This window comes from Clytia hemisphaerica, unplaced genomic scaffold (assembly GCF_902728285.1).
Source record: "Clytia hemisphaerica strain Z4C2 unplaced genomic scaffold, Clytia hemisphaerica genome assembly, whole genome shotgun sequence".
Taxonomy (NCBI): Eukaryota; Metazoa; Cnidaria; class Hydrozoa; order Leptothecata; family Clytiidae; genus Clytia; species Clytia hemisphaerica.
Window position 1 is genome coordinate 292355 of NW_027104426.1, and position 16860 is coordinate 309214.

The 16860-nt window shown below is 33.0% G+C and overlaps 1 protein-coding gene across 3 annotated transcripts; it reads right to left on the reverse strand.

Moving 5' to 3' along the window:
* Nucleotides 1-4130: 4130 nt before the first annotated feature.
* On the reverse strand, nucleotides 4131-16083 carry LOC136820475 (uncharacterized). 3 transcript variants are annotated; one of them, XM_067076660.1, is made up of 12 exons: nucleotides 15927-16049; nucleotides 12065-12106; nucleotides 8999-9199; nucleotides 8731-8824; nucleotides 8436-8519; nucleotides 8148-8195; nucleotides 7689-7748; nucleotides 7092-7480; nucleotides 6456-6640; nucleotides 5402-5466; nucleotides 5040-5134; nucleotides 4131-4832 (listed from the first exon to the last, which is right to left on the reverse strand). In XM_067076660.1, the coding sequence occupies exons 3-12, from the start codon at nucleotides 9192-9194 to the stop codon at nucleotides 4711-4713; spliced, it is 1338 nt and encodes a 445-aa protein (XP_066932761.1). In that variant the 5' UTR covers nucleotides 9195-9199; nucleotides 12065-12106; nucleotides 15927-16049; the 3' UTR covers nucleotides 4131-4710. The 3 variants fall into 3 exon arrangements, with proteins under 3 accessions (XP_066932761.1, XP_066932760.1, XP_066932759.1); XM_067076659.1 differs by lacking the exon at nucleotides 15927-16049 and having other exon boundaries at nucleotides 12065-13135; XM_067076658.1 differs by lacking the exons at nucleotides 4131-4832; nucleotides 5040-5134; nucleotides 5402-5466; ... (5 more) ...; nucleotides 8731-8824; nucleotides 8999-9199 and adding an exon at nucleotides 9496-11686 and having other exon boundaries at nucleotides 15927-16083.
* Nucleotides 16084-16860: the final 777 nt, after the last annotated feature.

Sequence of the window (16860 nt, forward strand, 5' to 3'; positions counted from 1 at the left end):
TAATAGCAGTATACTGTTCAAAAAGCTTGGTGGAACAACAGGAATTTCGGGAAAACACAAGAAATCTCCAGGGGAATAAGGCGGGTTCGTGCAGGTCAAAATGCTTGCAACGTTACAAATCATTTTCAGAAGCTCATTTTGGGCTCAAACGAAGCGTATAACTAAGTAGATTAAGATTCAGTCTAGGCAGATGATTTTTTATTTTGAAATTTTGCGTAATTCGCAAAAATCCTCAATTTTGCGCTATTTTGATGACGTCATAAAAATTGAAATTCCAATAACTTTTGATAGAATCATCGAAAAAAATTTAAATTTTCTACAAAGATTTTAACCTTAATCCCCTGGAGATTCTAACAGCAGCATGGAGAAATAAAACTCAAGACAAATATGCAGCTGCCATCAAGAGATTCGACAATTTTGTAGTAAAAGGAACACCAATTCATTGCAAGCATCTATAGGGACAGTACTTGAGTTCCTCACCTGCGAATTTGATAGAGGACTCAAACACTCTTCTATCTGTGGTTTGATTACGGCTATATCAAAAGTGAAAACGCTAGATGGAGATAAAATGATAGCCATGTTTAAAAGAGGAACATACAACCTACGACCACCGGTTGCTAAATATCATGTTATATGGGACACCGATATACTTCTGACATACTTGAATGATATGAAAATATGTTCTTTGTTTATGCTTTTGTTAGGACAAACACTCTGAGTAAGATGTATATAACAGAAAATGAATGTACGTTTGTAACCGAGGATGTATTAAAGCATTCCAGACCTGGATACGCTCAAAAACCGTTAACTTTGAGAGCATTTACCAGTAATACCAGACTTTGTCCAGTAGCAACACTGAACAAATATTTGGAGTTTAGACTGGACAAATGCAACGAGGAGCCACTATTCATCAAAACTACAAAACCATACACTGCATGTTCCAAGGATACCATAGCGAGATGGATAAAGGACACATTAGGAAAGGCTGGTATAGACACTGGACAGTTTCAGGCACACAGCATCAGGTCGGCATCCACATCAGCAGCAAAAGCTCGTGGAGTGTCACTATCAACAATCATAGAATCGGCTTCATGGTCGAACAATTCTACATTTAAAAATTACTACGAAAAAGAAATTCAGGAAAACTTTTCACAAAAGGACTGCTCATATCAAGAAAATATTTTGAAAAATTTCTAAAAAAAAAAGAAAAAAGCTGTAATTAGTTAGGGTCAATTTTCTATAACTTGAGCATTTATACATAACTTAGGGGATAATATAATCCACTATTTCATATATTTGAAACAAAGGACAGGCATATTCAACGATTAATACGACTCTAGTTTTTGCCCAAAAATCGTTCTTCATTTTTACATATAGATGAATACACACGTTATAGTGTAGCCAGAGAAGTACTGTTTTCGTCTTTCAAGTCTTCAGTTATTTCATCACCGGAGGAGAGTGAAATAGAATTACAAAATCTTACGAGGGTACTACCTGAAGTGGATTTTGATTTCTATGAGCTCTCCTCCGGTGATGAGAAATAACTGCCCACCACTTCCCGCCCTGGTTTTATTTGGGGTGTTTCGAAAACATCACTTCACTGGATATACTTTCAAGTAGGATATATTAGGCCCCGTCTACACGATAAGTTAGGTTCTTCAGTTATTTCTCATCACCGGAGGAGAGCTCATAGAAATCAAAATCCACTTCAGGTAAGTACCCTCGTAAGATTTTGTAAGTCATCGCCTTTGCCCAGAAATTCAAACTACCTGGTGTTGCACTTTCATCCTTGATTCTGCTGATTAATATTCTTTTACCTAAAAATCATATTTTTCCTAAATCCTTGTTCATCCTCAAGAAAATGCTTGGTTCTTTATCGCCCAATGTTAAAACCCATTACTTTTGTGAGGAATGTTTAATGAAACTTGATAAAAACAGTACAGCATGTCCAAATTCTACTTGTGCTCAATCAAAAAAGTCTTCAAAACCATTGGCTAAATCTTATTTTGTGGAATTTGATATCAAAGCCCAAATCAAGTCCATTTTCTCACGTGCTGGAATGTTGGAAAAGCTGTCACATCGCTTCAATCGCAATTCTTCTTCCCCATCTGATATTTACGACTTTTCACTCTACAAATCATTCTCTTCGTTGCTTAATAATCCTATAAATCCTATAAATTAACCTGTGTCCGTCCGTCCGTCCGTTGGATCATTAATTTTTTCTGATTTTTTGCATGAAAGTGGAGTACCATCATAGGTAAAAGATTGCTAAAGCAGATTTTTGCAAAAAAAATTTGTTGGCTGAAAAATCTCATGTTTATTTATAAGAATAAGAATCACTTTTAAAAAGCATACATCCATGTTCTTAGCCATATTATTATTTTTATTAGTTTTTTTTTAAAGATGGAAATGTCACGGTGGAGGGCAATGGTTTGAGTTTTCTAGAAACACTTATTATTTTTTGGCTGGAAAATGAATATTTATCTACAAGAATCACTATTTATAAGCATAGATCAATGTTCTTAGCCAATAAATTATTATTTTATTATTATTTTATTATTATTTTCTCTAAACAAAGAAAATGTCACCTTAGAGCGCGATGGTTTGAGTTTTCTAGAAACACTTATTATTTTTTGGCTGAAAAACGAATCTATATCTATAAGAATCACTATTTATAAGCATAGATCAATGTTCTTATTTTTATTATTATTCTCTCTAAAAGAAGAAAATGTCACGGTAGAGTGCGATAGTTTGAGTTTTCTGGAAACCTTGCTTATTTATTAAGCTGTGCATTTTTCTGATAGTGGATTGTTTTTATAAAGAAAAGCGTTTAATAGCTTTTTTATTTATTTTTCAAAAATATTTTTCAATAGTGTTGATAGTTTCTCCCAATAGAAATGCTTTCATTTTTCTTTATTTTTTTTTGTATTTTGACCAGTTATGTCTTATGTGTTTCATTGTTTCAATGTTCATTGATTAGTTTGATAACCAGGTAGGTCCATAAAAGTATCACTTGTTTTATTTAATATTTTCAACACTTTCTCTCCTTGAGGTCAGATCTCTGATCTTCACCATATATATTATCATTAGTCTTGTTTATGCAGTGTTGAGGAATTCCTCCCTCTTAAACTTTCTTTTGTAGGATCCATAGGTTCCTTTAGACATTGTGACCTCTTCTCTTCACTTATTCTTGCCCTTGATCTTCCTTCCTCTCCACACTTTCATTTTAACAACATCTGACACATATACTACCAAAATGCATTCAGCTTGAACAACAATTATTTTAAATAATTTTTGACATTGAAATTTTAAACTATTATAACCCCTTATTTTTACATGCCTACAACCAGATCACAAACTCGGGGAGGGCAGCCCCCTCCCCGGGTGACTTCCCCTGGGGATGGTTGGAACCGCCCCAGGAGGTTGGCTGCTTCTCGCCAGGGTAAGGCCGTAGTAGTTGGTTCAGCGGAAGAAGGAAGTCCTTCCACATCTTTACCATCTGCCAATGGGAAACAACCAACCGGTCAGACTGCTTCTCATTTAAGAAGATGTCTTACTTGTCCTTCCTTCGTCAATTAACCCACTTTTGTCTCAAATGTGACCAAAAAATCTTATTCTTTAATCAACCATTCTAACATTCCTGTCGCTTGTGATTCTCAAAACCTTATTTACCTCCTCTCCTGTTTGAATTGCAATGTCCAATACGTGGGCGAAACAACCATAAAGCTAACCCAGCCGGCAAAAAAACGTTTTAAAGACGTTTTTTGAAGGTTTTTTCAAACGTTCTGATAACGTTTTGAGAGCGTTCTATTTGTCGCTTTTCAAAACGTTTTTTCAAAACGCTCATAGAACGTTTCCTGAACGTGTGCGAAAACGTTCGAGAAAATGGTTTTATAAACGTTTTTAAAACGTGATCTGAGAACCGTTTTGAGATAAACGTTCTCGAAACGTATTTTAAACGTTATCAATAGTGCCAAAATCTAATTCTGTGAATCTTGATAAAAAAATCACTAAAATTTTTAGTTTGCGTATTTCTCCGAAATTTCCTTTATAAAAAAAACGCCGTGGTTTCGTATATTTTTCTCCATAATTTTAGAAAGAGAACAAAGAAAAAGCACGAGGAGCTGAAATATGTTTCAAATATTATTTTATTGAATAGAATGGTTAATAAATTATGGAATATACTATACAATTATTAATATGCAATTATACAATTGTTACTAGAATACAATTATACAATAATCTCTACTGCGTACTAATCATATATGAACATTATTTACACATGGTATAAAGTTTATAAATATGAAATGAAAATAAAGATCTGAAAAACAATTAACTATAGTTAGGCGTATGGATTTTAGCCTGTTTTTTTATAGGTTGGCAAATGAAAAATTGACGAATTCTTAGCAAGGCTTAATTCTATATGTACTCGACAAAATGAATTTTTAGACTGGTGAAGTATTTTTCCAGGCTTGGCACTGTCGAAATTCACCGTTCAATGGGCCTGATCATGACCCCTGTTGGCGTTAGAAAAATTAAACAATGACTGTTTTTGGAAGAACAGAGAAAAAGAAGTAAGCTGTGAAATGAAATTATCGAATGATAAGGTGTAATATTGTCATTCAAAAATATTTGGAAGATCAACGAACCATTAAGGAAAAATTGAGGTCACGGAACTTTTTGATAGGGGAAATAATTACTTATAAAAAACTATTTCTTCTGCTTTCCCGTGCCACCTTTCTTGAATGGTGCCCGTTTCAAATGGGACCCGATCGCTTGTCGAATTTTGAGGTCCGTAACTTGAGGGTCGGGAAACGCAAGTTTGACAGCTGCTGTAAAATTGAAAAGAAAGATGTATTTGTTAAATAATTTGACAATAAAGACAGGTAAAAGACAGGTTGAAATACATTAAAATAAATCAAAAATACATAAAAAAATTAATCTATATTTTCCCTTTTATATCTATTTTTGGACGTAGTTGGGGTAACGATTTGTACAAATTACGATTACGAAGATTTCCATCAAAGAGAAAAGCTTACCTGTTATGGCTGAAAACAGACGAGTTTCATGAAAAGCCTGCTTGCCGAAATGTCCTAATAGGTTTAACCCCGACTGGAACTGATTCGTCATTATTCTAAATAAATAGAAAAATTTTGATTTCAAGTATGTTGTATTAAAAGTAGAATCCGACAAAAGTAGGTACTTTTACCTGAAGTATTGGCTTGTTCACTCAATAGATAATGTATTTTCATATTATGTAAGTAATTACACATGACTAAACGCAAATATGTAGAAATCTAGAAATACTTATAAAAAACCAATGGCTAAAATAACGAATTGTAAGGTTAGTGACATCGTCAATTCAATACCGTTGATGTGAAATTTGAATTAAATTTCTTACCTATCACATGTTGTGTTCACCATGTCAGTGTAGTCTTTCCCACCGAATCTTCGTATATTTCGAATCTAGTGCAAAAAATGAAAGTAATATAATTTATAATTTAAACTCAAATCCTCAATTTGATTGGGCTAATTCCATACTCCCTTCCGTAGAAAGTTGGAAGAAACATGAAAGTCTCAGAGGAGTATGAGATAAGATGTCAAACGCGTAATTAAGTTTGTTTGACCTTATAAATAATAAGGCTAAAGCTATAGCTATTACCTTAATAACCCGAATTAAAAATAAACCAGCTGCGCTCAAAAATCGCCCAAATTGCTTAGAGTCTTCAGAAAAATAACTAAACGAGAGATCGCGCATTTTTTATTACTTACTGATTATTGTTATAGCTAGTAAAGATAGATTAATAAATTAAAACACCACTGTCTCACAAACCAGGAGATACTTCTAGAAATTAATTTTTTTATCGAAATGCGAATGGGGATAGAAATTCCATTGTTCGCAGGTGAAAAAATTCAGTGGGATGGTTTTGAAGTGCAATTTTTCCATTTAATTTCAAATAGGGCTGAAACAAAAGTCAATTTTCCAGTGGAGCTGAAATTGTAGGGTATTTTTCTCTTTAGAGACGAAATTTTAGCCAAATTATTCAGTTGGTAGGAGTTCCACCAGTCCCACCGGGTCTGTAACACAGGAGTGTATTAAAAGCAATTCAATTTATTCACTGAGAACTATTGCTTTGAACTCTTTACTAAAGAAAAATAGCAAATGGTTGAGCTACTAATAAACTTTACTTAAAACAATTTTTAAAGATATACTAATTTTATGTCTACTATGCAGAATGATTAGCTTTACTCAAAAGATACACTATCCGCACCACAAAACGATAGCGAGTCCGAGAATGTAGGTTTTTAGTTTGACGTCTGAGAGAGTTTATATTTTAAGTATGTTTACAGCTCGGATATTTTTCTTACGAGACCAGTTATTAAATGGTATCAGAGAAAAAAGCAAAATTTATCGGCATTTTGGGGTACAGACAGTGATAACATATAGTACTCACTAATTCACTTTTTGTGTTTATGCTTTCCAAAGCACTTTCAACGGATTCAAAGTCCTCCTGGTTTTCAATTGAGGGAATCGTACTTTCGACATTATCGTTCCTATCTCTAAACTTTAAAAGTTCGTGGATTTTTACCAGCTGTTCCAAAAGCTTTCTTTGTCTTTCGTTGACATCTGCAACAGACTCTGAATGAAATGGTAAAACGTCTCATGTTTTATTTATAGGCTATTTGGGAAAAGGGCAATATAATTTTCACATTTTCCTGAACATTTTCTCGGAACAAAGTCAAATACATGTTTGGTTTGATCATGATTAGATGCTAATATTCTTGACAAAGTATCACCTTTACACTACACTAGATCCCTCCCTTTGTCTAATTTAGATTTACACTAATACACTAGATTTAATATTCAAAGATAATCGACCGATAATGATATATTGTATCATGTGGAGTCTGGAGGTCTAAGAAATACTCAAGCCTTACAAAGTGGTGGACACCCTCTTGAAAGTATTTAACATATGGATTTTACAATTGGCCTTAACTAATTTTCTCTATCTCAATCTTATTCCTACACCTTTCCTACACTTAGAATTCTCCGAAATAATAGGAATCTAAATCATTGCTACAAAACTTACTTTCAATGGCATTCAATCTATCATCGAGTCGCTTTCCAACGAACATGTCAATTTCTGCTGCTGCTGCTTGTTGCGAGTCTTTACGGTGGTACACTGGGGAATGGTGGTTTGATTGATGATCGTTTGATAATTGTTGGTGTGGTGATTGATGGTTTGATGATTTTTGATGTGGTGAGTGATGGCTTGATGACTGTTGGTGTGATAGATGACGGTTTGATGATTGTTGGTGTGGTAGATGATGGTTTAAAGAATGGTATGATGAGTGACGGTTGGATGAATGACTGTTTGGTGGAGGTGGAGAAATTGGTTTATCTGGCATTTCAAAATCATCATCTTCGTCCATATCGTCCTCAAAGTTTTTGTATCTCTTCAAGGTTGACTTTTTGTGACTGAAGAAGAGATACAAAAAAATCATAGTACAATGTGAAGTGACTTTTTGGTTTATGCATTCGAAATTATAATTACAACCAATGAGCTGATAGAATAAAAATGAAGATTTCAATACACTTCTATCCGATACAGCTTTCGTAAAATTCACATTTTATTACTGGAGGCTTTTAAAGGAATAAGCTTCAAAAAAATATTTCAAAGAATTACCTTATCTCACTGTGGAGTGGCAATGGTTCATTCAATACACGCGAGGTAGCATCAGCAAGACTAAAAAATAAGATCATTTTTTTATTAGTCAGATTTATAAAAAGTAACATTATAATCGGAATGATTCTGAAATAATTAATTCAGAGGTAAACAATAACTTTCCCATAGTATTTGAGTATCAAACTTTTTGTAGTGGTAGCCCAGCTGGCACACAACGTTGTTTCAACGTTTATCTAATGTTCATAACGTCCATATAACGTTAGATGAACGTTGAAACAACGTTGTGTGCCAGCTGGGAGTGCATACTAAGATGGCGTTGTAATCAAATAGAAGATAAGGTGTTGATAGTGTTTACCACGAGGAATTTTGAAAGAAACTTTAAAACGGGAAATGATAAAAATGGTTAGAAAGGATTAAAATTTCAAAGAATTTCCAAATAACAAACAGAAAGTGGCGTACTTTTCTGTGAGTCTTTTTTTCTTTTCACTGCTGGATGTTACCAATGCTCTAAAACAAAGTAGGTTGATTAGATTTCTGTTATTCCTTGAAGTTCTTAGAACATCATTTCAAATTGAGGAATCAAAAAGTATGCGAGAAGATAAAAAAGGAGGTGCCTCTGTTAGGCACTAGAGGGAGTTAATTTATTTGCTAAAAACCTTCGAAATAGTGTGCTGATCGCTCAATGAAAATAATTTGTACTCATAGACTTTACAAGAGGTAACAACCATGTATCATCATAAAATTAACCTTTTATCGGATTTCGGTGTAATTCCAGCTGTTGCACCAGGTAATGACCAAGAAGGTGATGATTCGAAGGATGCTTCACTAATTCTACAAAATATAAAAATTTAGGTGAAGTCACGAAAATCACGCAATTAATACTTATTTCAAGGCTTTCCAAATTAAATCTTTCAAAGTTTATAATTGAATAGTAATGACCTAATCAAAAGGCCGACAGCTGTCGAACTATACATGTCGTCTCAAACATGTTAAAAAACTTAGGACAATAGATAAAGATATCAAATTTAGCTTAAAACCTTACTTTCGTTTTTGGGAAGATTTTTGACTGCTTTCTTCAGTATCACTGGTGTCGTATTCTGTGCCACTCCTCACGGCATCGCACTCTCCTACTGTTCCTACAAACATGAATATGAAAAAAATCAACAAGAAGAAGTACGAAATTAGTAATTTTAGTGACAGATAACTAGAAAAAACTTAGAACATGATTCGATAGCGACAGAAATCTCAACAGATTATATGGATCTTGCCGAAATAGAGTCATTGGAGTGACAGCTATAGTATACACTTACGAAATCTTAGCATCTCTTGCTCAATTGGAATTTCTCTCCAACTTTCCTCAGGGTCGGCAAGATTTTTGGCCAGTTTTCTCTCCATGAACTTGTCTTTTGGATAATACAAGCATTTTCCGATGACCCACTTCGATGGAACCGTGATCAATTTTTTAACGTTGTTCTCGGTAAGTTTAACGGAGCTGTAATGTGACATTCTTGCTGTAAGAACAATGAAAAAAACAACAAAAATTATTCCTTAAAATCTTTGAAACACTACAAATTTAAAATTCTCATTTAAAAAATCTTTGTCAGTTAAGTTTTCCTACAATGTACTGAAATTAATTTTAGATTTGACGAAAAATACTCGAAGAACCTTTCTTGCTAGATTGAAATGAAAAATTTTACAAAGCGTATATCACGTCTATGAAAAATCAAAACTTGAAAATACTTGCATCACATATTCCGTTAAGAATACACGTTTCGTAAGAATAATAAAAATATAAATGGTATTATTTATATAATTTTCCTAATTTTAAATGGCTTTAAAAACCAATATCCAACAGGAAGTAAGGACGCTTGAAGAATTAAAATAAGTATTTAAATTAGAGAGTATTTTCTAGTGTATTGGTTCTAAAATTACCGATTTTCATCATTTTTCCCTTTTCAGAAATGTTCGTGATTTTTCAGAATTCTTACTAAATTTTCAAAACAAATTAAAATTTAAAAAAATAAAAATCAAATTTAAAACATCAAATTTAAAACATCAAATTTATTTGATCCATGATACAAAAACATAGTTCAAAATTTACTCTCCCCAAAAAAGTGGAGTAAAGGAAAGAAAACGAAATCATCTTTGTAAGGCAATCTTATTGCCTTTTTACTGATACTCGAATGATGTATTAAACGCCGTTCACTTTCTAAGTTGAAGAAATTTTTTGCTTGAAAGATGCCCAAGTGTCTCGAATCAACAGGATTTTCATAGAAAGGGTACAAACGCCTTCTACTGATGATTTTACAGTCAACATAAACTTCACCAACGTGTTGAGTCACACCTAAGTCACCATTGGTATCAAAGAAAAAACTGTTTTTCGAATGAGGCTTTAGCTTTTCTTTTAATTTTTTTTCAATTTTGACAGGGTTGGATTGATTTGAACTTCTTTCTGACATTCTTTTGACGATCTGAGCAACATGATTTGTGCCATTTCTTACATTCTTTTTCAGTTCTTGCATAAAATTTTCGTACTTAAAAGCATTCACGTTATTCAGAGATCCATAACGATCGGCATCATCTGCGATATGTGGTAGCGAATGTATGTTGTAAACATTAAAAGTGGAACCATAATAAATTTTGGAAAATTTGACGAAATTTTTCAAATGATCTCTTGCCTCATTTACATCATCATCCGTAACTTGACTTTTTAACAGTAAGGACATAGCAACATGTAACAAAAGGAAATGATCATAAAACTTTGAATCAACAATTCCTCTGAGCACAACTGGTCCATGATACAAAATAAATTGTCGAAATTCTGTTGACTTCCAATGACAAAGGTCGGATAATGGTCTCGGTTGACGATTAAAATCAGAAGGCATGAGGCCATTGTGAAGTATCAGTCTATCTGAAATTTGATTAATTAAATTGTGTGAAAGTCTACAAACGTTAGGCCCTTTCATTAGAAACATCAAAATACGTTTTGTAACACCCAAACAAACCAAATGCATATAGTCCAGTGGAAATTGATCAACACAGTCAATACCCAACTGCAATAATGGACTCATTTCTTTTTGATGGTTTGGCAGATAATTTCCTGCGCTAAAATCCTGCCCAGTTCGTTTCTTTTCTTCATAGGTACCTTTATTGAAAACAGTTCTATTCTCCACTCTTTCTCCAACAATTTCACAACGCTCACAAGCATTGTACCCACAATGTCCAATGATACATTTCATAAACGCTCTAGCAGGTGCATCACATATAAAACACTTGATGGAAAAGGGGTAAAATTCATCTCTAAGTAACAAACCATTTTGTAAAATATCGGTTGCTTCCAAAATAAAGTCATTGAGAAATTCTTCAACTGAGTCAGGCTTTGAATATCCATGAAAAATTGCAATAATAAACACATGTTCAGAAAAATTGATCGAGCCTAAAATTGGCCAAAATTGGGAGGAGGTTGATTTTTCTAAGGGTAAACCATCCACATTAACTGCTAACTCAATCGCAGTAACAGGGTCACTGAGAAAATTCATAGCTGAGCAAATTCCATTCCTTATTCCAAAGTAAAAATATGTTCCACCACATTTCTTTAGAACTTCGACACTTCGAGGCGTTTTTAATAGTGTCCTTGAATCCTTTGGAACCTCAATTCCATGATTTCTAAGAATACCAAGAAGCTCATTCGTTGAATCCCTAGGAAGACGGGTTTTTGATGCCCATGAAGCAAGTTCGGACTTCAAAGTTTGAGCACAAACATCTAGGCATTCATCAATTTCATTATCAGAAGAAACATAATCAAATTCACTGAAATCCAACTTATCAACAACTGTTTCATAATCCTGATACTGGTTCTCATAATTAATTGATGTGTCAGATTCACTTTCACACCCGTCTACTACTGCATTATGATGTTCATATCCAGACTCGAATATTTCATCAACCATCTTCTTAAACATTCTCTGCCGTTTTCTTGCCGACATCTCGAATTCATTCTGTAGACAAAGACAAGTTTGATATTTCATTTTCTATACTTGTGTAAGATGTTTGTAAAACAACACTAGAATACAAGAATACAAGCCTAGCCTTTTGTTGCCCATTCATTAATCTGTCTAACTTATGCAAACCGACCACATACAAAAATATCATTATATTACAGATGTCTAAAACATGAGGTGCCAACCAAATAATAGCCAAAACAGCAACAAAAATTGACTTATCTTATTAAAAGCTACATAATGTATGGAAAATTGCCTAAAAGATCAAGAGGGCTAAAAAGAAGATTGCTTTGATTTTAAAGAGTACCTTAACCTGGTTTGTGTATCTTAAAAATAACAATACCAACCTCCTTTTGAGAAGGCTCAATAACATACCTTGTGATTAATACAGAATTCAACCAATTTGATCGTTATAACCTGAAATAGAAAAAAAAAATGTTACAATACATTAAACAAAAGATACAACTTTCTAACCCTTAATAAACTACTCTTCATTGATTTCGAAAAGAAGCTGCTAAAATTGTGTCTAAAAATCGATCATTAATTTCACGATCTGTTTTTACACTCTTTGATGTTCAAATCTTTAACAAAAACTCAAAAAGAGATTATTCAACGATTTTTAGAAAACTTCCCATCGTCCATTTTCTCAAAAATTATGTATAGATACTCATTGAAACTGATTGATTTTGATTGATTATTATTATCATTGTTATTATCATTATGAAAATAAAAATCATTAAATTGTAGGTACAAGATTTCAAACTAAGGCTCAAAATTAATTAAGCTCTACAAATTATTTAGCACATGTGTACACCAATTTTAATAACACTTGTAAGAGTTTTGCTCAATAAAAGGAAAGTGTTAATTTGCCAAGAAAACAGTCAAAATCCCAACAAATTATAAGTCAATTTGGTTGTCGAACTTGATTTGAAACTGAATTTCATAATGTGTTTCAATAGTTAATAATGCCAAGTTTCCACTCATGATATATGTTTGATATCGTCACAATTCTGCATTCAAATTTAAGCATCTTTCAAATATAACACAATATAATATATTCTCATTAATTATCTCAGCCAAAGTTGATAAATTGTCCTTTGATTCATTCTTTTGTTAACTGACTTTATTGGTATTAATGTTCCAAATATTGATAGCGCTAACCCCATCAATTGATACGTGTTTTGTGACATTACATTATAATGAAGAACACTAGAAGCTCTTTTAGTAGTTTCTGTTAACTGAAAGAAAAGTAACACTTTTGTAACTGAATTCATTTTGCAACCTGGAAACAAAACTTCTGAGAATTTATTATAATAGTTTTAGTATAACAAACATACTTAGCCCTCAAGTAACAAGCATATTTTCATAATTTCCAACAGAATAAAAAAGTAAATTAAAAAATCTAATGCTAGGAAACATTTTCATTAAATCAGAAGGAATAATACCCAAAAGGAAAAATTATCTTTCAATACTTCTTTTAATTAATCGAGTAGTTTCCTGTTAGTTGTTAACTAGATTATTTTAAATAACTTTTAAATTCACTAACCACAGTTCTTCCTCAAACTCAAACTATTTCTATATTATATCTTAAACAAGGGCTAAAAAACGAGATGAATTATAAAAAGGAAATATTTTCAAAAATAAAGCAACCGAGTACCAAATTGTTGATAAGGTTATATAATCAAGCCAAAAATTACGAAAAAGGATGCAGCAGCTCTGTTTTTCATAACTTAAAAAAAAACTTGAAAAAATAACTCGGGCCTCAATTTCTGCAGACCAGATAACTTTTCCAACGGCCAATTTTCTGCGGGTGGGATAACTATTTCGGTTGCCGGATGACCTTGACTGTTTTGACAGTCAGATGACTATTCCAACGTAAGGTATAAAACCGTTGATGGAGGAACTATTTTAGTGCCATAATTTCTGGTGAATTCTGACCCTGACTCCCCTGATAGTTAAAGAATGGGGTAAACAAATTAACTTTTTAAAAAAGTGCTCTAGATCGCCCAAGCTAAAAAAGGAAATAACCTGAAACGACGCGAAGACAAGTATTTTAAACTTCTTAATCGCAGCCTCTAAATGCACGTGAAAGAAAATTCCCCAGTGGACAATAAAGCTCTCCATATATATCTTAAAGAATGTGGTAAAAATTTCAAAGTTGCATATGCTTTGCGATAAATGTCATGAAAAAAGACAAAAAGTGTTTATAATAAATTTTGGTTTCAGACATGAAATAAAGCCTATAACTTTTTAAATAGCCCTTTTATGAAAGCTTTCTTCTATGGTTTTTCAAAGTATAGGACAATAGTTTTTTTTAATAGAAAATTGCAATTATATATGTAAACATGTATTTGCAAAGTTTGTAACTTAAAAATTTTCCGAGAAATTTCTAAAGGTTTTCCAAATATAATTTTTCAACTAGCATCTTTAATTTTAAATCACTGACATTTGTATCTCAAATTGTTTAAACTAAATTGGGATTTAGTTTTAGTGGTACCTGAAACAAAAAAATATTTATCATCAACATTTTGAAGACCTGACACAAGTAAAAATGAGTGTTTCGTATTATTTGAAAAAATGAGGGGTCACCGAATTCAAACTGTAACTTTCACACCATGGAAGTATTTGTCCGACAAACTTAGGCGTTTTTAATAACCTATGTAGATTATTTTGATATGTATACAAGAAAGTATAAAATTTAGAACTTTTTTCCCTAATTTTTTAAGGACAAATTGGTGACCAGCACCCAGTTCAACAAAAGTAACTGACATCGGTTTAGCTTTTAACAAAAATTCCAAAGTAAAAATATTTTGGCAGCAAGAAAGTTTTGTGTGGCAAAAAAATTGATCACTCTTAGAGAAAACGTGTCTACTTCGCATCTATTGTTTCATTTTCAAAACAAAGTTAAAACGCATGGGTATTTATAAACTGTTAGTCGTTATTATACGTAATACATAAAAAGCCACTCTGGAAAGTAAGGAATGTAGAGTCACTTTCAGTTGGGACTGTGGATGGTGAGATTTGTTGTTCTTTTTTTATTTTTTATTTTTTTATTTGGCGCGTTTTTTTTATTTGTCTTTTTTTTAAATATTGTTGCGAAGTAGGCACTTTCTCCCCCCAGGGCTGCCCAGGGGGGGGGGTATCGAGTCAGTGTACTGGCCCATATATGCTGGCAATTAAACTTATCTGGCCAAGAAGAAATTAGAACAGTGCACTATAAGGGGTGGTTTCTAAACTTATCTGATCGAAAAAACAGCTAGTACAGTGTACTGAAAGGGTGGTAATAAAAATCTAGTTAAAGAAAAACCTCAGTACAGTGTACTAAAAGGGTGGTATCAAAGCTCTGGCTGTGGAAGAAAGTTAGTACATTGTACTAAAAGGGTGGTGTCAAAGCCCCGACCGTGAAAAAAAGTTAGTACAGTGTACTGAAAGGGTGGTGTCAAAGCCCGGACCGTGAAAAAAAATTAGTACAGTGTACTAAAAATATTTCTATCCTGTTATAAAAATCCCAACAACTTCACTGAAATACAGAGTATGGAATTATTTGACTCGATTCAAATCACTTCAAATCACAAAAGAAAAAAACGTTATTTTTTCAAAACAATTCAAAAGCTCGCGCCATCCACTTCTTGAAACAATAGAGCTGTTTGACGTCATACTTCTGTTTATCAAATCATAACAATAAGATATTAGCCTGGTCTCCCAGGCTAATGAAAACCAAAACCAGATTTTCAGCTCAAACAATATATACCATAATTTTCAAGAAAAACAGTGCCAAAGCAAAGTTACCCACGACTCCACAGTAACCAGCCTCAATTATAAAGCTAACTTTTCAGTCAGGCCAAACTTATCTCTCTTTTTTTTGTCGTGAAAGTAGCAAAAATGTTCATCAGAATGTTTACAAAATATAAAGCCCAGCTGTTAATAACCAGCAATATTCCAACAATTGTATGTGCCCTGGAAGATCTCTTGCTCTTTCTGTCATATTGTGCAAAAATGGGAGCCTTCCTAAAAGTTTTTTTTTCCTATATATCCCTTCTTGCTTATCAAATCAGCTTTAGTTATCAGCCAAGGAGATTAAGTACTTCTCATTCCAAATATTATCAAATCATGTTCCATTTCAAATGCAAATACCAAATATTGATGTACATCACTCCATATTTCATGATTTTGTCTGATTTTCCAACTCAATCAGTCAAAAGCGAAAGTAGAATAAAAAACAAAAGACAAATTTTACCTTTTGATCGTGCAGTTGTTCCGCTGTCTGTCTTTCGTCTTCTGCAAGTTTACCGCCTAATTCTGTAACAAAATAAGTCCGCGATCTCTACCAACACGGGGGTTTAATCAATAAGTTCCTTTATAGATCTGAATATTAATTTCACAATAAAGAAAGTAATTTTCTTTTCTTTTTCAATAAATAAAACATGTTTAGAGCAAAAACAAATATAGTTAATCTCTTATGAACAAAGTAAATATGGCTCTTTAATGAATCAGTATTTTATAACCCCCGTCTTCGACATTTGTTTCATTTGATAGGTTGAGAATTCCGGTTCAAATCGCGTTTTATTTAGGTTTTTTGAACACCGGTCATGCGCAGTAGTAAATTCATGAAATTCCGCGAGTAAAAAAGGGCGCGAAATGACAACACCCGTGCGCCGATGGCCTTTTGTAAAATGACCGCATGCTCTTCTTTAGTTAGAGTCTTTCTCTTCTCAGATATCATCGACCATATTTATTTCTAGTTCTATTCTCAGATACCGTTAATTTGCAAACGATAATACATCAACTTATCAGTCATTTTTCTCCAAGAAAACCCAGTAAAAAATATCACTGATAGACTTAGTTAGTATTACACCCAATGGTTTTAAATTGCGTCCAAAAAACGTTTGAAAAACGTTTAGAAAACCAATGTTTTAAAACAGTTTTGGAAAAACGTTTTTGTAACGTTTTTGTTAAAACTTGACGAAAACGTTTTGAAAAAAACGTCCTTAAAACGTCTTCAAAACGTTTCAACAAAAACTAGTTTTAGTGAAAACGTTGATAAAACGTTGAAAAAACGTTATTTTACAAACGGTTTTTATAAAACCTAATATGAACTTGAAAAAAACGTTTTCAAAACGTTTTGTGCCGGCTGGGAAGTAGTAGAATGAATATCCATAGAACAGCAAAAA